The sequence below is a fragment of the Vespa mandarinia genome, chromosome 10 (genome assembly GCF_050613455.1).
Source record: "Vespa mandarinia isolate Hongniang chromosome 10, ASM5061345v1, whole genome shotgun sequence".
Classification (NCBI taxonomy): Eukaryota; Metazoa; Arthropoda; class Insecta; order Hymenoptera; family Vespidae; genus Vespa; species Vespa mandarinia.
In genome coordinates, this window is record NC_140819.1 from 3665001 (window position 1) to 3692500 (window position 27500).

General features: G+C 33.2%; 1 protein-coding gene across 11 annotated transcripts in view; it reads left to right on the forward strand.

Annotated features, from left to right (window-relative positions):
* Nrx-1 (neurexin 1) overlaps positions 1-27500 on the forward strand; it is a 261548-nt gene that overhangs the window by 115892 nt on the left and 118156 nt on the right. For all 11 annotated transcript variants that reach the window (XR_014982659.1, XR_014982660.1, XM_035876972.2 and 8 more), the window contains 4 exons: positions 2785-2928; positions 7220-7380; positions 18513-18539; positions 23119-23277. Coding sequence is in view for 9 of the 11 variants with exons in the window: in XM_035876972.2 (XP_035732865.2) it covers positions 2785-2928; positions 7220-7380; positions 18513-18539; positions 23119-23277 (491 nt within the window). In the remaining 2 variants the exon portion in view is untranslated. The remainder of the gene's footprint in view (positions 1-2784; positions 2929-7219; positions 7381-18512; positions 18540-23118; positions 23278-27500) is intronic.

Genomic DNA, 27500 nt, shown 5'->3' on the forward strand with positions numbered 1-27500 from the left:
GAAAAGCTTTAGCAGCCTTCCTCCGGACGTATCTCGTACCGAGCTGCGGTACCGTGACTGGAGAATAGTGTTAACGCAAACTACGCTAACGTAACGCGGTCTACGTCGTTACGTGAATTTTGGCGAAAGCTTCAACTCCCCTCACAGGGAGATATATCCCCACCTTACCCTCCCTCCCATCATCACTCGCTCATACGCTCGCTCTTCCTTCCTCATCCATCCACAACCTTCTCCCAACGCCTCACTACTATCACCTCTTCAACTCTTCTCGTCGCTGTAACCATCACACAGTTCCGTACCAATCCCGCCCTCCTTATCCCTTCCTCCCTTCTCTCCCCCCTACAACCTCCGTCCCATACCATCATCATCTCGTTATTCGTCAGCTTCCTCTCAATTCCGTCTACGTTAGGAAAACTTTCTTTCATACTCACTATTCGAAATTCGTGCCGCAGTGGATACCTCTTTTCCGGCTCTGACGTTTTTCACTTTATTTTTCCCGACATCTCGATTACAATCCCGAGGGAAAAAAGAGAAAATTCTTTCTCTCTCTCTCTCTCTCTCTCTCTCTCTTTCTCTCTTTCTCTTTCTCTCTTTTATGTTATTATAATATAATTAATTTCAAAAAGAGAGAAAGAAAGAGAGAGAAAGAGAACGGAAAATGAAAGAGATAGATAGATAGATTAATAGAGAGGGTGAGAGAGTCGAAGTAAGTGTGAGAGAGTTGGAGGGAGAGAATTACTTGCGTCGAAATAGCAAAAAAAAATTGGGGGAGGTAAAAAGAGGAAGGTAAAAAAAAAGGATCACAGTTACTTTAACCTTTCAAGTGTTTAATGACGAGTACACACGATGTTCTATTTCAAGGTAGGAAAGCTTCTACGCGTGGCTGCGCATGCAATTACCGTCTCTCAGTCAAAAGCGAAGAAACGTTGTTTAGCTGAAAGCTTTGCATCATCCGTGAAAATACCTTCTTTCTCTTTAACCTTCTACCCCGATTGCCTATTGTATTGCTTCCCTTTATTCTCGACGCGTTTTATGATTTTCTTTTTTTTTTTCACCCTCGCCCCACCTGCCTCTTTCCTCCTCTTCTTTTTCTTTCTCTTTTTCTTTTTTTTTTTTTTTTTTTTTTTTTTTATCTTTTTACGTTTACGAACGAAAATAATTCGATACGAGAGTTCGTTAACGAGAATAATAAAAGATCTATCTTTTATTTTGTATTCTCTGATTGGCACACACACACACACACGCACACACTTTCTCTATCTCTCTCTCTCTCTATCTCTCTCTTTCTTTTTCGATATCGACGTCAGTTTAAGAAGAAATAGAATTTATCTCCGATAAAATAGAATCAGACTTATCGTGGCAATTCGGTCCAATCGATTGAAGAAGAACTTCGGACATCTTGAAATAGAGGAAATGAAAAAAGAAAAAAAAAAGAAAAAGAAAAGAAGAGAGAAAAAAGAAGAAAAGAAAGAAAGAAAGAAAGAAAGAAAGAAGGAAAAAGATAATAAAGTAAAGTATATAAATGGTAACTATGTATACGTGTACGTACGTATATATACACAAAAGTATCTCACTAACTTCTTTAGCGAATCGGTGAATGATTTGCGGTGCGGTAATGGACATTTCAATCGGCAACTCGGTGCATTCAAGCTCGTGGCAGCGATTTGGCTATTCGCCAAAGCCATTAAGCAACGTCTTATGGCCTTTTTGCACCATCCGCCAAGGTGCACTTTTGTTTGCTCGCACGGTAACAATAGCTAGGTGGAAAATAATGAGAAGAGAGGCCTCTCTCTCTCTCTCTCTCTCTCTCTCTCTCTCTCTCTCTCTTTATTTTTCTCTTTCGCCTTTCGTTGATCTTCCTTTCTCTTTTTCTCTCTCGCTTTCTTTTTTTTTACCTAAGGCAGATGGGTTCAAGGGTCTTGCCATGAAGAAAGATGAGATCAGACGTCTCAAGACTCAATTAAAAATTACGAGCTTGTATTAAAAAAGGTATGTCCGGGAAAGGGTTACTTCTAATCTAGACGCAACCCAGACGTAACCCAGACTCTATGCGACGAGACGCAATGTCTCCAATTAAAATGTCTTTTTTGTATATTCCATAATATTAGAGAAAGAACTATCGATCAATAGAAAGCTTTTATTCCGACGTACATATATAAAATATGATGAAAGATTTATTAGGATTAATCGATTGGTAACTGTGTAAATACTTACTCAATTACAAAACACTTACTCAATTATGTGTTCTTAGGAACTTTTATTGCTTTACTTGAATATTCTCAATGGAACTATTTACGTTAATATACGTATTGATTAAAAAAATGTATTAACAAATGCATTATATCGTAGATAGTCGTGCGATAATCTTATCGATTTTATTTCTTTTGGTTTTTTTTCTCTCTTTTTCTTTTTTACATTCTACCATATATCCCATTTCTTTTGATTTATTATTTACAAATTTCTTTATATCAAATATAAACAACATTTATAATAATTATCATTTATTAATATTAACGTTATATTAACTATTAATTATTTTATATTGATTTAAAATTGTATCACTAATAAGATTGGTATTTAATTGGTGTTAATGGAAGAAAAAAAAAAAAAAAAGAAAAGAAATAAAAGAAAAATAATATTTTACAATGTCATATTCTCACTTGTAATGATTTCTAAGATAACGAATACTATGTAATGTTTACGATAATATAATTGAATATATCCATTTATTTAATCGGTATGATTAAGGGAGAAACGTTTTTTATTTTTCTTTTTTGATTGCAGACAAAGTACCCTCGGAGGCGTCATTTCGTGGAACAGAATACCTTACGATAGATCTAAGCAAAGGGGATCCCATATTAAGTACTCAGGAATCCGTAGGACTTCAATTTAAGACGAGACAACCTAATGGACTTTTCTTTTACTCCGGTAAGTATTTACGGTGTATAAATACATACATATATATATATATGTACATACATAAAAACATACATACACATATATACCTATACGATTTTATTTTCTCGAATAGACTAAATAATACGTCAGTATCTTTCCGTCGAGGTTTACGTTACTGATTAACAACATTATGCATTAAATTTAGCATACGTATATACGTATGCACACACACACACTTTCTCTCTCTCTCTCTCTCTCTTTCTCTCTATTTCTATTTTTATTTCTATCTTTTTTTCTTAAAATGCGGTACGCGTTAATTAAGTTTCGTTGTTTTTAAGCGCGTCGACCTCGTCCATATTAAACGTAATATTCCTCATTGCATATTTAAAATTCGGTAACCAAAGTGGGGAATAGTAATTCTAATTTCCTTTTCGCATAATCTCATGGGTATTGGATCTCGTGGAAAATGAAAATACAAAAAAAGATATATATATATATATATATATATATATATATATATATAGAGAGAGAGAGAGAGAGAGGGAGAGAAACGGACAGAAACAAAGAAAAAGATCGAAGAACGTATGTACACTGGCTTTTATCTTTGACATGCAATCACAATGATGGAGGTCGAAGGTCTCCCGATTGGAAGTAGCAAAACCGTAGAGAATACCCGACGTTGCTTGACGTTTCGACGTCGTAAAAAAATCAGGACGCATAAACCGCGTCTTTCTTCTGTTCTTATTTCGTGCCTATGGAAAAGACATATATGTACGCATGTAGGTACATCGTATAACTGGCGCATCCAGGAAAAACAAACAAGCCTATGTGCTTTTCGAAGGAGGCCGAGTCCTTCGGGACGCGTCGAAGCGTGCATCATCTCCATCGTGTACCTATCGTCTTTGCGATATTACTTTCCTCGATCGGATACATTCAACGATCCGACGTGTAACGTTGTAACGTTTTGTAAAGAAAGTATGATGGGTTCGTGTTTTTATCGATCCTATACATAAGTATTCTGATGTAAGTATCGAGATCGAAACTTATAGGGTGTCTTGTAAGTTTTGAATTATAAAAAAAAAAAAAAAAGAAAAAAGAAAAGAAAAGAAAAGAAAAAAAGAAAAAATAAAGAAGGAAAAAGTACATTGAATCATATATTTAGGAATACATATGAATAAGCATGTGTGTGTGTGTGTGTGTGTATGTATCAGTTTGCATTTTTTTTATGATAGTATGGGTGCTCGTATTTATCATGACGTACGTTATCGAGATCGATACTATAGAGTGTTTTATGAGCCTAGAATCATAGAAGAAAAAACACATTGTATTATGTAGACATTTAGGAATAAATAGGTAGATACGAGTGTGTGTATGTGTGTGTATGTGACAGTTCCCGTTATATAAGATTCTATATGCGTTCTTATACCTATATATGTATTTTCCGGAAGGTCGAAAAGCTATTTCCCCGTATCTCCGAGTTATGATGTCACATGAATACCGATGACAAGCGCGGCTCTCTTCTACGTTATAGTCCTGAGAATTAAAATTTAAAATTCACATAAACGTGTTATATATTAAAATATAACTCGTCTTCTTTTTCAAATCCGTTTTCAATCTTAGAAATTATATTCATATTGAATATAATCTTGTTGCTTACGTAGATATAAATAAGAATGATATCTCTGTGATATTAATGAAAGTTCTTCTTTTTTTTTTCGAATAAAAACATCGACAAAGAGAACATCTTAAAAAAAGAAAAAAGAAAAAAAGAAAAAGAAAAGAAAAGGAAGAAAGAAAGAAAAAATAGAAAATATATCGATAGATATAAAAATTTCATTGGTTCAAAACACCCGATAAGACATCCTATATAACAGATACGAAAAAGATATCCTTTCGATATAGATGGCATACTAATACGAAGTTTTATGGGTCAAAACGTGGAAAGTTGGTTGGAAAAGCTTCTACAGAGAGAAATAAGGATGTTTGCTTGCGCGTGAAGAGGATAAATAAAAAAAGAGAGAGAGAGAGAGAGAGAGAGAGAAGGAGGCAGTAGTTAAAAAACAAACAAAAAAAAAGAAAAGCTAAAAGGAAAAAAAAAAGAGAAAAAGATCGATGCGTAAGTAGATGAAAGATAGAGATAAAGAGAGAAAGAGAGATATGGAAAGAGTTTCAAAAGGGAGTTGCGCCTCGATTGGAATGTTTGCTCTGTTTATATACATGCATACACATACACACATATACACAACCATATATATATATATATATATATATATATATATACATAAATAAATATGCACATACATGAATACGTACAGACAACGGGAACAAAGTTGAAGAACGAATGGGATGGGTAGGATGCTGCAATTACCATTGGACAAAACCATGCCGGCCACCGCGCACGTAATCCGAGTCTTTAGCTTATCTTGAGAACAAATTAGCGTTGCGGCCATGAGAGAAAGAGTGAGAGAGAGAGAGAGAGAGAGAAAGAGAGAAAGAGAGAAAGAGAGAGAGAGAGAGAGAGAAAGAGAATACTGCGGATGCAACGCAGCGAAGTAAAGCGGAGCTTGTACCGTATGCGATACAGCATTGCGGAACGCGCATCGTATCGTCGGCCATGGCGATATATATTGCTTTCGAGTCGTGCGATGCAGTTGCAGCTGCGGCGAAGGTGCAACCCTTCCATCTCATTCCACACAAACTCCCCCACCACACGCCCATATGCCCCCTTCTCTCTTCATCCCTACCTTTGGCCACCTCTTAAACTCTCTCTTCGCTAACCTTTTACCTTCTACCTGTTTGCTTGGCCCAGAACTCCAGCGAAGAGTATCGGCTGGTTTTCTCTTTCGAACGGCAAAAGACACGGCTAAACCTCTCTCCTTTACTTCATCCTTCCCTCCATCTTCCTCTCTCTCTCTCTCTCTCTCTCTCTCTCTCTCTCTCTCTCGACATGAACGAGACGTGACTACCGACAAGACGAGAGCTTAGGGATCACCGACTGCAATGCGACTACTATGTCGAATAGGATGGACGAAACAAATTCAGAGTCCCCGTGGTGCAATATAAAAAGATTATATATACCTACCTTCTATATGATTTTAACTTCAGAGAAATCAGAGTTAGAGGTGATGCCTCGATTTTATATTTTTACATATATATCTGTGTCCTTTATATATATATATATATATATATATATATATATATATATATATATATATGCAAATTTATACGGACGGTAATAAAATACGGTAATAAAAGTAAATGCATTAATAAATGTATGATAGATATAGGAAATTTATATGTATACGTACGTAGATATGTAATATTTGAAAGTGTAAAAATTTTATCATGGAAGGCGTGTTTAAAGATAACGCGATTACTTTTTAATTCGCATTTCTTTTTTTTTTTCTTTTTTTTTTCTTTTCTTCTTTATTTTTTTTCTTTTTTTTTTTTTTTTTTTTTTTTTTAATATCCATCGACTTCGTAAAGAAACGAAAACGTATAATAATCAACCGTAAACGATCTTGACGTGAACGTAAACACGTAACACTTTTAAACCCGTTGTCATACAACGTGGAGGATACGAGCGGAACTGTACGGTTACCTACTACTCTGACGTATCGTAAATAATCTCTTACATCGGAGTTTGGATACTTCAGGCGAACTTTTAAACTCATCTCTCAACGCCCGAGCAAGTATACCTATCCTATAAATCTTGGATTTATACGTCTTGTCTACTATCACGTGCAACCAGGCGCATTTCTTATTTCAGATCAAACCTGACTGAAAAAGCTTATCCGAGGAGGAGTACTAAATCAAATAATTTTATTTTTTCTTTTCTTTTCCTTTCCTTTCCTTATTTTTTTTTGTTTTCTTTTTCCTTTTTTTTTTTTTTCGTCAGAGTTAGAACGATTCCCGTTAAACGTCGACGATACACGCGTGAATAAACTTAGGCGCATGCAAATGTGTTCCCGCTGGTAGACTGGCAATTAAGCCCAAAGTACCGTCTGCATCTTTTATAAGTAAGCTCTAACCACAGATCCGTGGAATAATCAGCGTACGATCACGATCGTGTGCTTTAAAAGCAACCGACTCGTCGACTCCTATCCTCCCACGCCTTCCATCCCCTCTCCTACCTATATCTTCCGTTAGCACGCCCAACTCTGTTCTTCTTCGCCATTCTCCATTCTCCATTTTCTTCTAACCTGACAAAATGGAAGAACCCATTGGAGATTTAGACTCGATACACGTATAATATACATAAATATGTACATATCTATATATTATAGATACAAATATGCATACGATGGTGTTTCTGTTTTAGGAGTGGGAGACGATTACCTAACCGTGTCTCTTAGGGACGGTGGTGTCGCCGTTGGGATGACTTTGGCCAAAGGGAGACTCGATCTACATATCAAACCAGCCAGAATTAGGTTCGACGACAACCAATGGCATAAAATCATCGTTCATAGGAAGGTTCAAGAGGTTCGTTAATTGTTAACTTTTCATTTCCCATTTTTCCTTTTTTTCTTTATCTTTTCTTTTTGTCTTTTGTTTTCATTTATTTATTTATTTATTTATTTATTTATTTTTTTACTTCACAATGTTTCTCACATATTTCTTTTATTTGTATGTAATTACTTTGTACGTAAAGCTTTAGGCATGCACGTTTCTATATAACTCTCTATTTATGTTTACGTATATGTATAGTCATGCCGGATAGAACTGCACACGTAATCCGAGTCTTTAGCTTATCTTGAGGACAAATTAACGATCGAGATAGAGAATATTGTGAATACAACGTAACGAATATATACATATGTATATATATATATATATATATATATATATATATATATATATACATACAGAATGGAGCGAAAATTTCTACATGGTTCGAAAATTCATCGATGATTTTTTTAACAATTCGATTACACTTTTTCGAGAATTTTTTGTCCGACCAACCGAAAGAGTTACTCCTAGTCTTGTAGTTTTATGATTTGACAAAAAAAAAAAAAAAAAAAGAAAAAAAAAGAAAAAAAATATATATATATTGCGGAAAATACCACGATGGTATTACATTTGACCCATCTAGGAACTTTTGGTTCACTCTCTATATAAATATTTAATATATCTAATATTATATATGTATGTAACACGGATACATATGTATAAAAGCATGACATTTACATTGATAGCCGGTTCGTTTGATAGATGGAAATTGGGATAAATTTTAATGCGGGCATCGTTGTCCTAAACTAAATAGATCGTCGAATGAACGTGACAGTAATATCGTTAGTGCGGTGGGTGTACACTGGTATTCATTGCGTATTACGTGCCACGGAATAGGGTAACGTAATTATTTACGCATTGCTATCGCGAACCTCTAAAGCAGTAGCTAGTATAGCTCACTGATCATTGGATCCTCCCTCTATCGTATCTATCGATCGACTCTCTATGACCCATCGTTGGGTTTTGATTTTGAATGAATTGGCCAGAATTGTCTGACAGTTGATTGTCTAACCATTTCGCCAACTATACGATACGATAAGCACACGAATATAATATTATTCGTTCCTTAGAATAAGATTATGCTAAATAGTGTTATAATTCGTAGCTATCCTTACTTTTGCTGACCAGAACGCATCGTGAACAATTATAGAGGAAAGCTCGTTAATTGATTCCCCAACCGTAATGGTATCTTCCTACCACTCTAGAGACGCTTAAATTTCGTCCATATCTACGTCCATATCTACGTCCATAGATAGAGACAGATATATAGATACATCTATATATCTCTCTCTTTCTCTCTCTCTCTCTCTCTATATATATATATATATATATGTATCTATCTGTATGTTTTCGTATGTACCAACATATATCTACACACATCGAACCGATTTCGAAGATTATGTCGCATCGAGATCAACTCGTTCGACGAGCGTGTGCTTAGGGAAATTATCCAATGCGCCGTTACCTCGAACGCTAACTGGTCTATATGCTGGATACTAGGATCGACCTAATTCTCTTGCAAAACGCCTTCTCACATATACATGTTGCCCTTAAATCGTCCTGCTTAGTATAACATACTTTGATACATGTCACGTTTCACATAGATACTCATACACATACAACCAGTAGATTCATTTAACAAAGAACAAGTACAGAAGATACCAACTCTTCTTATAAGATCATCCTTTATTATCTACCATCTACTATCTTCAAAGTATCTTACAAGAGCTTAAGAGATTCGTTCTTTTCTATTCTTTACTAACCCAACAAATTATTGAAGCGACTGTTATGTTCCTTTTTTGTTCGTGTGTATCACCAGATAGAATATATCGAAAGTTCGTGGAAGTGATATTAGAAGAGCTTCGAGATTCTTTCTTACCACACTACCATTTGTTCCCCATTTTGTCCTACTTCCTTTTACGTGACTCGCCAGACAATATCAAAAGGGGAGAGACATAGCATTCGATTATCAAGGGTTAATTCGATTGTTCGAACCTCGTAAGCGAAAATTATCTCTATTTCCGTTTGATCCTTCTTTTACGATAGACGAATTTCACACCAATTTGCTTTTTGATTCTTTACAATTGTGGATATATATTGTACATGTATATGTATTTTATAAAACTATATTATACTATACTATTTATATATATATATATATATATATATATATATATATATATACTTTATTTTCACGATACGGAAAGTTTTAATTAATTCGTTTAAAAATAAATCCATTGAAATTATTTAAACTTAAATAAGTGAATTAATAAATACTTTACGTATTGCATGATATAAATATATATAAATATATATATATACATATATAATATGGTATAATTTTACATGATTTATTAATTCACGTATTAAGTATAATATATAATAACGTTTTAACATATTAGATAATAATTCTTAACATACAGGTTATCTATTCTATAATATATTTTATTTTACTACGAATTATAATTTATAGACACGATTTATATATTATATTTTTACATTAATCATAGTTGATTTTTATGAAACAAAATTGTCTGGAAATATTGAAAGTTTAAATCCATTTTGTTAATAGAATAAAGAATCCTTAGATCTATAATAAAATAACGTTTTAACGAAAAAAAAAAAACTTCAATTATCGAATGTCTATTTTTTTCATAAATAAAGTTTCTCAAAAAAAAAAGAAAAAAAGAAAAAAAAAAAGAAAACACGATACGCGAGAAACAATAATTTATTGAGCTTCAGATTCCTACCTTATCGATCAAGCATACTGCATTTTTCGTGCACTTTGGAGTTTTTATTCGCCTATCAAATTTTTTATTTTCACGATGTACGATTTCAATAGAGAATCGTTAACTTTGAAAAATATTTTCTCACGAATTGAATATGTACATATAAAATATACATACGTATATATTAATATATAGTTTCTACCTCATGCGCATCGACCAATATATCGTTTTTCTATATACAACATTTTCTTACAACATTTTAATAAATAACGTTATAACATTCTAATATCTTTAAATACAATTAATAATATACGTATTTTCGCATACGTAAATGCTTATGGATTAATCCTGTGATTGATTGAGAATTTGAGTGAGAGAAAAGAAAATAGAGAGAGACAGAGAGGGAGAGGAAAAGAAAGAAAGAAGAAAAAAAGGAAGAGGAGTTACATGATACCGCAAACAGTGTGTCGGACAGAGAACAGAATGCCCGGAAGGCATGGCAGGAAAGTTTGAACTCTCTGTCGAAAGTTTGACAGTTTCAATCTGTCTGATCGGTTCGTATGTACGTAGACAAGTTCACTTCTTCTTCTTTCCTCGCGTTAACTAGTTCACTCACCATCTCGCTTATGCGTCTTCGATGCGTCTGCCATTGCATTTGCGTTGTAACTTTCAAATAATTCTAAATTTTTTTTTTTTATCTTTTACGGTTAATAACGTAATTGAACAATTCATTATCGTTAAGTATACCGAGTATAAATGTTGTCCTATGATAAATTTGTAATTAATCATTTATAACGTTGCTGTAAGAATGTTAAAGATTATGATAAAAATGATCGGTCAATTTGATCAGAAGTTCACTTGTCGCGTTTTGACAAGTCACCTTTACTTTAATATGTATGTCCTATACTTATGTGTTTATATTATATGCATGTACACGTGTATGCACATATATATATATATGTATATGTGTATGTGTGTATGTGTGTGTGTGTGTGTATGTGTGTGTAGATTAAAAAGCTGTATTCACCGCGTAAAAGGCTGCGTGTCTCACGCGATAATTTCGTCTCATTTTTATGACTGCAGTTGCGATTATAAGCGTGCATTGTGCAACGAAACGTGGAAATGATCGGTACACGGTTTCGTATATTTTCATAAAGAAAAATAAACCATTTAAACACAAAGGGAACACATTCTCCGACTCGTTTTTAAGTTCACAACGATAGAATGAATTATAATCAAGAAACGTGACGTTATATTTCATTGAGAAAATGTATTAAAGAAGAGTGACCTATTTTGTCGTTGTAAAATCTATATGATAAGAATTAAAACGAACGAAAAAAAGAAAAAGAAACGAAAGCGAAGAATTTCGTTGGCGTCATTAAAGTTTTTGATCCTCCTTTTTATTTCTTTTTTTTCTTTTATTTTTGTATTTTTTTTTTTTTTTTTTTTTTTTTTTTTTTTTAAATCAAAACGCATCTAAAATTTTCGAGAGAGAGTTTTTTAAACCACCATCATCTCTCTTCCATCTCTTTCTTTCGATGGAGAACATTTGATCGAACAGGACAAGTATTTTCAGCTTTGACGTTGCCTTCTCGATGGGACATTCGATAGGAGTAAAACCACGAGCCACTCGTAAACGATCGAGGTCGAGGGAAATCTAACGCGAGTTACGACGGCAAGTTATTTGCTCGTCAAGGTGATTCGCCGAAGCTTCTAATCTTAGGGATGTAGGTAGTTCCTGTGACTGGAGTATGTGGTTGGTTGGTTGGTTGGTCGATCGGATGGCCGGTCGGTCGGTCGGTCGGTCGGTTTTTCGGTTCGATTCAAAATCGTTCCTTTGATCGTTCCTATTTCACCTTCTCGTTTGATCCGCTAGCATTTTACCATGGTTGCTCTGACTTCTGCTTTCGAACGTCGAACTAAACGTCAATGAGGATCTTTCGATATTTCGCCGGAGGGTGAGTGTTGGTGGGTGAGTGGGTGGTTAGGTTGAGGAGGATGAGAATGAGGAAGAGGATAAGGGGGAGGATCGTTGTTCCACTTTCGAGACGTGTTTTATGATTGATGACTATATGTGAGAGGACTATGAGATCAGATCGGGATAATATCGAACCGGATCGCGCGAGTCTCACGGGGAAGCTGAAATATCGGAAAATAAAAGAGGAGCTATCAGTTTGAGGAAAAATCCCATTAAAATATTGTCTCTCTCTCTCTCTCTTTCCCTCTCTCTCTCTCTCTCTTCTTCTTCTTCTTCTTCTTCTTCTTCTTCTTCTTCTTCTTTCTCTCTCTTTCATTCTTGATGCATATCTAGAGATCAGCAACGTTTTTCCATCGTTCCTTCCTATCGAATGAAATTCAAGTATTAAGAATAAGAAATAAATGATGAAAAAAAAAGAAAGATGAAAAGGAATAAGGAATAAAAAAAAGAAGAATAAGAAAAGAAATAAGAATAAGAATAAGAATAAGAATAAGAATAAGAATAAGAATAAGAATAAGAATAAGAATAAGAATAAGAATAAAAAGAAGAAGCATCTTGTAAAGATTTTCACAAAGGATCTTTCGTATAAAGTCAAAGTATAAATTCGATCGTTCTTATCCCTTCCGATCGTATAACTGCGACAAACCCAGGCATTTATCCGAGAAAGAGTCCTCAAGGCATGGCCGATCTCTTTCTCCCTTTCGAAGAGAAAAATCTCCTCGAATTCTTTCCAACGATAGAACTTTGATTCGAAAAAGACTCTACGGAGTTTCTCCACTGAAAATTTCTCTTCGACTCGAGTCTTACTCACGACTTTTCTACGATGTATCTTTCGTATCACCCGCGGCAATACTTTCTCAGGGGGATGCATACTATCCTTCCGTATACACTTACATTTACACATACACACACATAAACACACAGATACATATACACACATATATTTTCATAATATTTATATGAAAGCGCGTGCATAGTAGACGGCTTTTCGCTACTCGATCTCGCACTTTAATCAAAATTGCGTGCATTCGAGTACGTGCACGTCGAGCGAACTTTTTTTTCCTCTTCCTTTTCTTATCTTTTCTTTTTATTTTTTATTTTTTCTCCATTTTCTTCTTCTTCTTTTTTTTTCTATTTTTTTTTCCTGCATTTTTTATTTTTTCTTTCATGTTCTTTTTTTTTTTTTTCTTCTTTTTTTTTTTTTTCTCTTTACCACGTCGTTGCACTCACGTATAATATGTACCTATTTATTTTGTGGAATAAACATTTAAATTCTGGATTTAGAAGAGAGAATAAAAAATAAAAATAGTATTGTGACTCAATATATATGAAAGAACTAAAGGATATTAAGGAAGGTCAAAAAATCAAAAAATTAGTTCCATTTTTAAATCAGATTCTCATTTATTATTATATCCATTAGTATGTTAATTTTAAACGAATGGTTTTTATGGTTACTCTTGGGAAATTTTATGACTTTACGATTTGAACAAGTACAGTATATAGTAAATAAGTTCATAAAAATTCAAAGAAAAAATATTAACTCCTTCAAAGTCAATTTAATAAAAATTAGTTAGTCGAGAGAAAGAAAGAAAAAAAGAGAGAGAGAGAGAGAGGGAGAGAGAGAAGGAAGAAAAGAGAGATTTGTATTATTATCTAATAACACGATCATTAAAATTGACCTTTTATCAAAATTACTCGAACTACCGCTTGATTACCTCGTTCGTAGTAACTTCATTTATGATTGGTAAAAGGTTACCCTACACGGCCTGGAAACATTTTCACGATGAATTCAGTCCGAAGAACGTAATCGATTAAAAACGTCGAACATTATAAAGTTTTATGCTTTCTCATCGAAACAAAAATCGTCGAAATTGAAACGTCGAAATGTGGTAACAATGGTAAAATCAATTATGCAGATTGCGCTTGAAAAACGTTTTTTGAAATATTTTCTTTTACATCTTAATATATTAAAATTAAACTCATTTTATATTAATAAAATTAAAAAATATGAAATAAATTTCTTTATATGTATATGTATATTTTTTCTTTTTTCTATTTACAAAGAAACAATTAGGTATACATGCAAAACATATTAAATTGTATTGTATTATGAAAATGCAATCACAAGATACATTGTTATAAGGTACTGTCGACGAATCGATAAATATGAAAAGCAATAACAAAGATGAGATAGTTTTAAACAAATTGAACAAGAGAAAGACAGAGATGGAGAGACAAAGAATGAAAGAGAGAGAGAGAGAGATAGAGATAGAGAAATCTCATGATTTTGCATAAGAGAACTTTCACGTTAACTCGGCGTTCGTCAACGAAGGTTACCACCAAGTGCGGCGCATTAAATTACAGCAATGCGTCCCCGAGTAGGTTGGCTGGATTTAGTCGAGTACGGGGGCTGATGTAAGCAGTCGGTACTTCCGCGAAACATGCAAATTCAGTTCTGCTTTGAACGTTTACTCTACCTCAATGTCGGCCAGGATTTCCGTTTGAAGGCCGAATTTTGTTGATCGGATCAAACTCAAAACAAACGAGAACGTTATAAGAAGAAACTACGTTGATTACGATGATGAGAAAAATAATAACAACAACGACGATGACGACAACAATAATAATAATAATAATAATAATAATAATAATAACAATGATAATAATAATAATAATAATAATAATAATAATTCCTTCTTAATTGATATATTTTAAACTGGAACTCGACGATTTTCATAATAATAAATAACTCGTACTAGCGTAGAGTGATGAGCGAAGGTGAGCAAATACAGTAGGGAGGAATGTTATAGGGATAGTGGAAGAGGTGGAACGAGGAGTTTGTATTAACGCCGGATGAGGAGTAAGAGAGGAAAAGGTTGGGACTATGCGGTGAGAGAGAAGTGAAAGGTTAAAGGAATTTTTCAAAGGTCGAACTTGACGAGGAAGTTTTACGAGGAACGGACGCACGAGATGGCACAGTTCGATAGAGAATTCCTGGTATTCGCGAGTTTCCACGAGGCGAACGATGTCGTGAGCTTAAAGGGGTGGGAAAAGGGTGGAGGAGTAGGAGGGGGAAGAGGAAGGATGGAAGGATGGAAGGATAGGAGGGAGGAAGACGAAGAGAAGAGGAAGAGGAGGAGGGCCTGAAAGTCCTATCGGTTGGCGTAAAGTCGACTAGTTCCTATCGATGCATAGAAAAGTCATAGGTGACCTAACCGAACGACGACGAATCGAAATCTTGATTTATAGTCAGGCTTCAACTACGGCTAAGCCCCATATATATGTATGTATATATATATATATATATATATATATATATATATATATATATATATGTATGTATATGCCCTATAAACAATTACATTTACTATCGGAAATTTTTAAATTCTATGAAATAAGTCGATAGTTAAAAAATTTACGATCGAGTTATGTCGATATTATCCTAGATTGACTATTATAAGACGAAATATATATATATATATATATATATATATATATATATATATATATATATCGATTACGATATAGAGAAAATCTCTTTATTGTCTTTGTATTTTACCTAGTCAGATTTTATAAATAAAACGAAATATTTTCTATACTATTCTATGATATAATATACTTACTTACTTACTTAGTTACTTACTTACTTACTTACTTATTTACTTATTTACCTACCTACTACGTATATGTCTGCGTATAACTTTGTTCTTTATTTAGAGACGGTGAATGTTTACTATTGAACATTATTCAAAGTCAAGAAATAAGAAATAAGAAAATCTTATTCGACAATTTCGACAGTTCTTTTTCTAGTTTAAATGACACTATCGTTTTCATAAAAAAAAATTTTATCATCAATCACAAAACACTTCGCATATATAAGACTTTTAAAAAATATCCTTAACAGAGTATCATACAATATATGTTTGTATATATATATATATATATGTATATATATGTACACTTTTCTCGTGTACGAATACGAGCCGTTACTTCCGGTCGGCGAGCTTTTCATAGCGTAAATAAGAAAGCGAAAGAGAAGAAGGAAGAGATGGTAGAAAGAAGAAATAGATAAAGAAGAAAAAGAGAAGAAAGAGGAAGAAGAAGAAATGGAAAAATGCAGAAGGCAAAGAAAAAGAACACGTGAATACATACTATAGCAATTCAGTGACATGCGAGAGGACTCTTCTTCCTTCCTTGCGTGTTCTCGAACGTATACACATTTCTTTGCTCTTCTCGACGTCCTGAAAGAAAACGCAAGGAGAATACTACTTGAGAATGTTTCTCTTTCTATACCGTGATATCGATCTACTGAGATCATTTTAAATAAATCAATAGTACGTCCAAACGATAACTTTTTAATCCCATTAATTATCGAATCAATTCGAATACAATTACTCGAATCGAATTTGATTTGATTTGATTTCAATTGAATGTCTGAACGAGAAAAGATGAAAAATAAAATTAATACGAGAAGAACGTCTCGCGTTCATTTTCACGAAATAATATATTCGTAGATAATTTTAAGATCTATTAAAATTATTTTTTCACTAGTTTATTATTATTATCTTAGTTATTATTTTCGTTGATTTTTTTTTTTCTTTTTTTTAATAAATCACTATTTAAAGATAGTAATGGTATATGTACGTGTAATTAACTCCCATTTATTATTTCCTAAAGGATTGGACGTATTATAATAGACATGCATACTCATATACGTACATATACATAGGTGATAATTTCGTGTTGTCGATCGTTTCGGTAACCAACCGTATTGACAGAATTATTCGAGAACCAAAGTTCATTGACTCGATGCCGTTAATAAGCTCATGCTTATGCAAGTCCATCGGACTTCGTACTAAGCTCAGACTCCTATTAGGCAGATAGTAGATCGCAGGCAAACAACGAGGACACCAGACTAACCTGCCGTGCTATTGACATCGGCTTCGTCCGAGTAGATGCGTCCTATTCCGTTCTCTATTCTCATATCAGAAGCCTATCGAAAGCTTATAAAGCGGAACGATCGTCCTATCATCCTGTTTAAACCTTAAATTTCCACTTAAAACGAAAATTTCGATTTAACGAATGTACAATTAACATTGTTCATTACATTGATACATAGAATTCATTTAATGCCATAATGGTGTATTTTTTCTTTTTTTTTTTTTGGTTTTTTTCTTTTTTAATCTATTTAACCTTCGACATTACATTTTGAAACGATCAAACGTCATTCGTAAAATATTATACTGTAACGAGTCTATAAGTCTGATTTCATTGATTTCTCATTAGATAATTGTATCGAAGTATTAATCACTTTGATGAAAAAGTTTAATGAATAATGATTGGTCTAAGTCGAAGTAATATCGAATTAAAACTATATCGTTTACATCGATTTTCGAGGATAAACTTTATCATTACTCCGAATTAATATAGAAATTTATACGATGGATCACGTAAAAATAGAAGATCTAACATTATTTGATGTTATTCAATTTTATACAAATTTTTAATTTTATCTCTCGTTAATATTTATATATATATATATATATATATATATATATATATATAAATAATATATAAAAAAGAAAAAAAGCACTTCTTTGTTGGCCAACGACTCGCACGTAAATATATTTTCTATTGTATCGGCGGTCATTCATCGTTATCATAAAAATTAATGATAAATACGTGTAATTGCGGTTGTCGATTAATGAAAAGAAAAAGAAAAAAAACAAAAAAAAAACAAAAAAAAAAAAAAAGAAAAAGGAACAGAAAACAAAAGAAAAAGCTTCAGAATCCTATTGGGATAATTATCATTTAATTTCTATTCGAAGGTGACATGAGAATTGAACTTTGAATTCAATGAAAATAATGAGTTTTTATGGTCCATGAGTTCGAAAGATGGGAACAAAGGGTGAAACGAGAATTCTTCGTGACTAATTAGTTGAATATATTAAGTTAGGAAGAAAAAAAACTTTGGGTGCATGATTAGCAGTAAGTAAATAAAGTCCCTTTAATTACTTTCTCCATTACTTTCTTCTATTCTTTCCGTTCGAAATCTAATTATAATATGATAATCGCAAATATAAAAAAATAATAATAACAATAATAATGATGATGATGATGATGATGATGATGATGATGATGATGATGATAATGATAAGGAGAAGAGAGTTTGAAGAGTTGAATAAAATTTGTTAAGTTCGAAATATGAGTTCTTCAAGTCTGATCGATCAGACGGGTTCCTTATTTCACGTGTCAAGACTTTTTTATTCTTTTTCTTTTTCTTTTTTTTTTCTTTTTTTTTTGTTTCTCTTTTTTTTCCGAGCAAAAAGATCACTTCGATAGAAATAAAATTCATACCCACGTACTCTCGATTGATTCTTTTTCGCTTTCTGTTTCAGATCTCCTCAATCACCAGTTTCTGCAGGGTAAGTAGACGTATCCCGAAGAGTTTCTTTCTCTTTAAAAATCGTTTCTCGATGCCTCTTCGAAATATATATATATATCTGTATATCATACAAGTATATATACATACGCACACACACATGTATATATATATATATATATATATATATATATATATATATACGTAGGAATAATTTTGATATGTCGATGCATCTTTCTTGCGACTTCGAGATATCACGAGAAGAAAAATCGAAGGAAACGGATGGAGAGTTAGAACGGATCGTTTTCTCGCATAACGAAAAGACGAGAAGATTATCGATGCCCTGAGATATATAAGATCGGTAAAAGAGAAGAAGAAGAAGAAGAAGAAAAAAAAGGATGAAGAAAGAAAAAAAAAAAAGAAAAAAAGGAAAAGAGTTGGAAAAGAATTGGTTCAAGGATGTTACGGGTTATAGATGGCTCGATTCTCTCGTTAAAAATGTTGGCCATCCTTCGAGCTATCTTCTATAAAAAAGATTCCTTTTCCCTTTTCTTTCTTACCCTGTTCTCGATATCTGAAACGACAAAAGCGATAAAAATAAAAAAAAAAGGTAGATATGGATCTAAGAGATAGATCACTATAATAGACTTGACGATCCTTTATGTATTGTACGTGTAACGAAAAAAAAAAAAAAAAAAAATGTCCAACGATATTTTTCTTTTTCTATTTTCTTTTCTTTTTTTTTCCTTTCTCTTTTTTTCTTTTCTCTTTTTCTATTTTCTTTTTTTTTTCTTTTCTTTTCTTTTCTTTCCTTTCCTTTTCTTTTCTTTTCTTTTCTTTCACTCCGAAAAAGTTTCTCGTCGATCGCGAGAATCAATTATAAAAATTATAAGAGGATTTCCGTAAGATCCCCGAATATAATCCAATTATCGTTGAAACGTCCGCGAGAACAATGGTATATCCGGAGGATCCCATAACAAGTTCATAGATTTTTTTTCTTCGAAGACCATTTTCTCTTTCCTTCCTCTCGTCAACCACCTATCCCCACCCTTTCTCCCCCTTCTACCTTACCAACCCCGTTTCCCTTGCTTTCTCGTTTTGTCTCTTTTCTTCTCCTTTCTTTTATCTTGCCTTTTCTTTTCTCTTTCGTCGTCCCGTCGTACTTTTTCCTCGAGTGTTCTCCAAATTTCAAGGATGGAAGGACAGGATGGAAATAACGATGCTCTCGAAAGGGGAAGAAAAGAGAAGAAAAGAAAAGAAAGGAGTGGTTCTTACGAGTGACAAGAGAGAAAGAAAGAGGGAAAGACAAAAATCACATTTATTGCATATAGTGCTATACTATACTCATTCTTTCTCTCTCTCTCTCTCTCTCTCTCTCTCTTTATACGTATATATATATATATTAAAATGATTAAACACATACATATACATATATGCATGAGTGTGTGTAAAGAACGAAACAACACAAAAAATAAAACAAAGGTGATGTAATTTTAACAATAGAAATTAGGATAAACTAAGCAAATAATAATGATAACAAGAGTAACAACAACAACAACAACAACAACAACAACAATAATAATAATAATAATAATAATAATAGAAGAACGTCATAAAGGATATTAAAGAAATATTTACAAAGATATAAAGATATAAGCGGAATAGAGAAAAACAGAGAGAGAAAGAGAGAGAGAGAGAGAGAGAGAGAGAGAGAAAGAAAAGCCAAGAAAAAAATTAAATTTTTTAATTCTAAGACTCACCTTTCGTTCCAGACTGAGGGACCCACAATAGAAAATTATTTTTGATGGTACGAACTCTCTCTCTCTCTCTCTCTCTCTTTCTCTCTGAACTTTCTTTAATTGATCTCGGAAGTAGTTTAGAAGAGGGAAGAGAATAGAAAGGTACGAGAGTTAATGCGAACTGCTTATCGAGCCGAGGAAATCTTCTAGAAGCACAAACACGGTCATTTACCTCTCAGTTCGTTGGCTAAGCTCGAGAGATCTCTCTTTCTCTTTCTCTCTGTCTCTCTATCTCTCTATCTCTCAATGATGAAGTAGACCTTTAATTTTACCATTGTAAGTTCCACTGGTTACATTGCGACTCTTCTCTCCCTTTCTCTTTCTCTATCTATCTATCTATCTATCTATCTATCTATCTATCTGTATCTATCTACCTATCCATCTCTCTCTCTCTCTCTCTCTCTCCCTCTCTATTTATCTATCTTTCATTCTGATGAGAGGAAACGGTTTCGAAAGATAGATATCTTCGAGAGTTATGAAGTGAAAACGAACGGTACTTAGGACGAGAGCGTGCAAACAAGACTATGCGCCGTTCGTTATTTAAGACAAAAGTATAGACAATTTCGTTCGGCAAAGAGAAATAGTTTCGTTCTCGTATTGATAACAATCAAAATGATAAAAGGTCGAATTAACGAGGAAACCATAGTATGTATACATACCATTGTTATAGGTATGTTTCTTATTTATACGAGTTAAACGTAAACTATTTCGTCGAATTTCTCGGTTGGAAAGTTTAAACGAAAGTTCGTTATAGATATCTTGCATTCTCTTTGGAGTTCGAGCACAGAGTGGTAAATCTATTTCTCGTTTAGTACTGTTAAATGTTGAAGATAAGGATATGAGAATTATAATAGTGGCGGTGGGGGTGGGGCGGGAGGGGAGGTGGAAGAGGAAGTTGGCCAGAGGGGAGAAGCTGCAGAGATGAGGGGAAAAGAAAAAGGGAAAGAAAGGGTTAATGAGTAGATAAATAGATAGAAAGAGAGAGACAGAGACAGACAAAGAGAGAGAGAGAGAGAGAGAGAAGGGTGCTATACAACCGCAATATATATATATCTAAAGATGGATACATTCTCGAGGAAAGTTGCTCGATTAGACTTACCTCAGGAGAGAGGGAGAGAGAGAAAGAGAGAGAGAGAGAGAGAGAGAGAGAGAGAGAGAGAGAAGCACTAAGAGATAACGACGATCGACGCCAAACATGAGGAAAGTCGTAATGGAATGGTCTTTAGCCTTTCGCTACTAGAAAATGTTGGCAAACTTTGTCGTAAGAAGGGGAGAGGGGTTGTCTATCTACGAGTACTCTTATACCAAACCAGTGTGTTAGGCAGCAGCTTGTTTTCCAGCTTTTGAAAAGTTTCTCTCTCAGCTGTCTTTCGTGGTAGACGAAAGCTAGAGAGCCCTCTTTTCTTCTTATCGACCTATGTAATAGCTGAAAGCTCGACTTTCCGAAAATTTTCTCCCCGTTCGGTAAATTCGATATTATATTCTCCGTGGGATAAGCTAGCAACTATAATAACGAGTTCTCTCATCTTCGTTTCTTCGATCCCAGAGGACAAGCGTTTCTCGAAAAAGGACTGAAAGCTTCTAACTCGTTCGAGTTGGATTAATTGGCTTAATTAAAAAGTTCTGGCCCCAGCTTTGCACGTCAGATGGATAGATGAATAGAGAGAGAGAGAGAGAGAGAGAGAGAGAGAGAGAGACAGACAGACAGACAGAGAAAGAGAGTGAGTACGTTCCCACAAATGTCATTAATCCGACGTAACGCATAATATTACGAGAAATTGCATTAATATCTTCTCACATTTACAATTAGTTTCATTTCAATAATAAATAATAAGCTATCTCTCTTTCTCTCTCTCTCTCTCTCTCTCTCTCTCTCTCTCTCTCTCTTTCTTTCTTTCGTACGCTCTATCTCTATCTTATTCTTCTTTCTTTCTTCTTCTCTCTTTATTATTATCATCATCGTAGAATAGAGTCCTTGAGACTGGCTCTCTTTCTTGAAGCGTAAAAATACACTTTACATTCGTCCGAGATTCGAACTGCGAAACTTTCCTTCCGTTGTTAAAACTTTAACGTAGGAAAAGTAACGCATAAGATAGAAAAAGAGTCGAAGAGAAAGAGAAAGAAAGAGGGAGAGAGAGAGAGAAAGAGAGAGAGAGAGAGAGAGAGAGAGAGAGAGAGAGAGGAAGAGAAAGAAGTAGTTTTTTCTTCAAGAACGACGCTCTGAGGATTTCGATGCCATGGAAATCGGACTTAAGGAAATATGATGTCGAGCGTTCCTCTCTTGAAGAAGCAGACGGAACACCGATACCAAGAAGATCTCTTTCTCCCTCTCTCTCTCTGTCTCTCTCTCTCTCTTAGACGAGGTATAAGGATAAGTACTCTTCCTTTCCTTACACTTTTTTATACTACCTTTCTCACCTTATCGGACTTTTAAAGGAGCGGGTTTAGAAGAGCCACTCTTGTTTCTAAGTATTGCATTCATTATTTCGATCGTTTCGACCTTCATTACATTTCTTTCTTATTTCTTTTGTTTTGTTTTTCTTTTCTTTTCTTTCCTTCCTTTCCCTTTTTTTTCTTTTTTCTTCTTTTTTTTTTTTTTTTTTTTTTTTGAAACGTAAAACACAATTCCAATCGTTATTAATTCTAATGTCAATCGTCGAAGAGGCATCATGAAACAAAAAGAAACATATCTCTCTTCCCGTTATTGTTCTCCATTCTTTTATTCATTTATTTATTTATTTATTTATTTATTTATTTATTTATTTATTTATTTATTTATTTATTTATTTATTTATTCAAGAAAAAACAAATCGCTCGTTTCAGCTTTCGGCCATCGTCGATGGAATTTATGCGGAACACGGACACACCGCAGGATCGTTCACACGTCTAGCGAGCGATCGACTTCTAGTTGGTGGTGGTGCTGATGCGAGATCTTTGCAAGGTGCCAAAGGGATCAACAACTTTGTCGGCTGTCTAAGAAAGGTTAGTTTCCTCGAAAATTCAACGACGTCGACGACATAGTTGCTATTTCGAAACTTTATCGCCAAGAGATCCTGCGCTTTCTATTTGAAAATTCGTATATCCGTCGATCTTTAACCGAAGTTTACGAAGTTTATAAGAATATAATACGATTGTTAAAATCGATCGATCGTTTTGTTTTTCGATAAATTATCTATTCGATATATTATATATATATATATATATATATATATATATATATATATATTCGTATACATAAGAAATTAAAATTTAAAAGATTCTTCGATATTTTTTTATATCTGTTCTTATAAGTTGATAATTATACGAACGATTTGATTGGAAATGACAATTAAAATTGAAAATGAAAATTAAAATGGAAGATCGGTATATAACAATTTTTTATTTGTCTTATTACTTAATCAAATTCATTTTTGGAGTATTCGTAGAACGAATTCGTTGTCATGTAAACAAAAAACAAAAAAAGAAAAAAAAACAAAAAACAAAAAAATACAAGATAAAAGAAAAAGAAAAAAAATCATTGTACACTTTATCGATTTTCTTTAAATTTTAATGTCTTCTTTGATGTAAAAATAACGACTCGATGTGATAAGGAATATTATTAAAAATGAGAGGGATTATTTATTGCTACCTCGATTCGTTCTCCGTTGAATTAAATATAGTGCAAAGATTTTCAGACGATTCGATTATTATAGAGGGGACAAATAAACGATCGTAGAGCAAACGCGTTGGACTGATTTTATCGACGTAACAATCTCGTGGACCGCTGTCGGGCTTTTCTATCAAATTTACAGCGTCGATTTTGACGTAATTCAATACGGTAGAATAATTAATCGAATATTAGCGGAAACGAGATGAATGTAATACGTCGATCGTTCAAATGTGACAGTTCCCTCGCAAATCAAATTTATGAATGTACGTTATAAAGTATCTCATAAATTTTGTAGAAAAATATTTTAATAACATCTGATTTGCATATCTTTCGAAAATGTATACATTTAAAATATTGCCAATCATTTTTAAAAAAAATTTTTTTCATTTGTAATACACGTTGTTATATATGATTTATTTATTGCTTTTACATTCATAAAGAAAAAAAAAAAAAATATATATATATATATATATATATATTATAATAATCATTATTTAATCGCAAGCTATGATAAATGATTAACAAATTATTATTTTAATATATATATATATTATATATATTATAATAATATATATTATAATATATATATATATATATAATATATATATATATATATATATATATATATATATATATATATATACATATTATAATAATCATTATTTAATCGCAAGCTATGATAAATGATTAACAAATTATTATTTTAATTTGAATGAATTTCAATTAGAAATCTGCATGCTTGATGTTATTTTATGACGAATCGCAAAGAATGAATTTTTTTTTTGTTAGACGAAAAAATGTCGCGTAATTAGTTTGGAACAAAACATCGAGGCCACCGTTTCGGGATTCGTAGTTCAACACGATTATTCTAACGTTAAATATTTGTCGATCAAACGAATTGACTTTCACACACCGCAACGAATGCAACGAACGGAGGGGACCCTTTGTTAAGCAATTATCGCTTTCTCTTCGCATTGTCATTGGAAATGCTTTGATCGTAATTCATGAAGAGAAGCAGAGAGAAAAAGAAAGAAAGAAAGACAGACAGACAGATAGACAGACAGAAAGAGAGAGAGGAGAGAGAGAGAGAGAGAGAGAGAGAAAGGAAGAAACGAGGAATACACAAAAGATAAGAAAGATTTATACGCCAGTACCATCAATGTTTCCAATCAAACGTTTTATCACCTTTTTTTTCTTTTATTTATAAGTATGCATATAAAAAATAAATTTCTTAAAATCACTTTTCATTGATAATAAAATTTTCCAAAAAAAAAAAAAAAAAAAAAAAAAGCAAGAATATTATCTTAAAATATAAATTACATTGACATACATATGCATCAATTAAGCTAATATACTAATATTTAAAATAAATATTTACAAGTTAGTTATTAGGAATTTAAAAGGATTTAATATGTCGTTTAACGTATCAAGAAATAAAGTAATGTCAATTTTTCTTCTGTCTTAATTTTTATTCTTTAATTAAAAAATTTGTTCACTTTAAATATCCTATTATTACGTTGGCTATAAATAAACAATCAATGTTCTATAGAGTGAGACAAAGCAGTGAGAAAGAAAGAAAAAAGAGAGAGAGTGAGAGAGACAGAGAGAGAAAGAGACAAAGAGAGAGAGAGAGAGAATATACTATAAAAAGAAAAAAAAAATAGCAAGAAATAATCCATAATTTTAAAGAATCTATCAATTCTAAATCGTAACACAGAGAGAGTTAAGCACAAAAATAAACTAAATTTAAGGGATTAAAAATATCCAAGCAACTGCAAACCTCAGCGATTGCTCTCTCATTGCAACGAAATGAAATATTCATGTGCACGACTTACTTGTAAACTTCAATGAAAAGTATGAAGAAGCTTCTTCCAACAATTCTCTCTCTCTCTCTCTCTCTCTCTCTCTCTCTCTCTCTTTCTCTCTTTCTCTCTTTCTTACTGTCGACTACATCGATATCGAAAGATCCGTAGAAGGAAGTCAGAGAAAAGTAATAAGGGAATTACGAATGAAGCAATAAACTTGTCTAGCGAACGAGTTACGATGAGGTGGAGCTAGTCCCGATGGTAGGTAATTTGTAGGGCGTTTCTCATCTGGATGATTTAAAAGTATCGCGTGCGAGTGACGCTCCAAAGGAATGAATATTTCTTTTTTTTTTTTTTCTTTTTTTTTCGTTTCATTTTGAACGTCCATCGCGGGCGAGCGCACATGTGTGTATGTGTGTTTGTGTGTTCAAAACGCGTCGAGAGAGAGAGAGAGAGAGAGAGAGAGAGAGAGAGAAAGAGAAAAAAAAGAGAGAGAGAAATAAGGATTTAATGGGGGGGAAAAAAAACTCACGGCTGACGCCATTCTTCATCGAGAATATTTCTTCTCCTCTCTTTTTTTTTTTTTTCAGTTCCCCTCCCTTCCCTTTTTTTTTCTCCCACGTAGCTTTTTCATTTAATTCTCCTCTTGTTCTTCTTTTGTTTCTTTTTTTTTGTTTCTTTTTTGTAATTTTTTTCGCGCTTTTTCCTTCCTTTTTTGTCTTCTTTTTTTCTTTTTTTCTTTTTTTTTTTTTTCTTCTTCAGCCTCGACGTCAAAGAGGGAACGAGGGAGCGAGTTACGAATCGTTCAAACAAAACGATCGAATAAATGCCGAGCATTGTTTACAGATATTGGATATCGGCGTTGGAGACGTGGAAAATAGGAAAGTGCGAAGTACGTAGGTGTAGGGAATAAGGGGTAAGGTTGGGAAAGGGTGGTAGTGTAGGGTGCGACTGGCTGAAGCACGAAAAGCGTGTGCTTCACCTATATCTACGCACGCCCATTTCGTTTCGTTTCGTCTCGTTTCGTCTCGTTTCGTTTCGTTTCGTTTCGTTTCGTTTCGTTTCCGAGTCGTTCAAAACGTACCTAGTACGTACGTACGTACGTAGGTACCTAGTCTACTACCTACATACCTATCTATAGATATACATATATACCATTTTCATTTCGCTCGATTCGAATAGCACACGCTGCTACTCTCGTCGGTCCGTATCAAAAAGCGATTCTCTAGGGAAATTCGTGCTTCCCATCTTTTCTCACTTTTTTTTCGTTATTTTCTTTTTTTTTTTTTTTTATTTTTGTTTTTGCTTTTTTTTCTATCTTTCTTTCTTTTTTTTTTTGTCTTTTTTCTTTTTTTTCTTTTTTTTTTTCTTTCCTCGTTGAATATCATTGCCCGCATGGCAATACACGTACGTACATAAGGTTTTCTAGGAATTAATTGGCCACGGTTTAATTATTAGCACGTTCGTATGATATCTCTCCGATCATATTATTTCGCGAGAATAGAATTTATATAATTATTACGATCTTGTTCATTATCTATAATTAATAGTCATCATTTGTTTTTATATTTTAATTTTGACGATTAATTGCTATCGTCGATCTCGAGAATGATAAAATATTATTTTTCTCTTTTTCTTCGTACGAAAAGAATATCTGTCGACGTTAAATATTTCTCTTATTTCGAATTTCTCACGAATGTTTCAATTTTAATTGTATTCATTAAAATGACGAAAAAAAAAAAAAAAAGAAA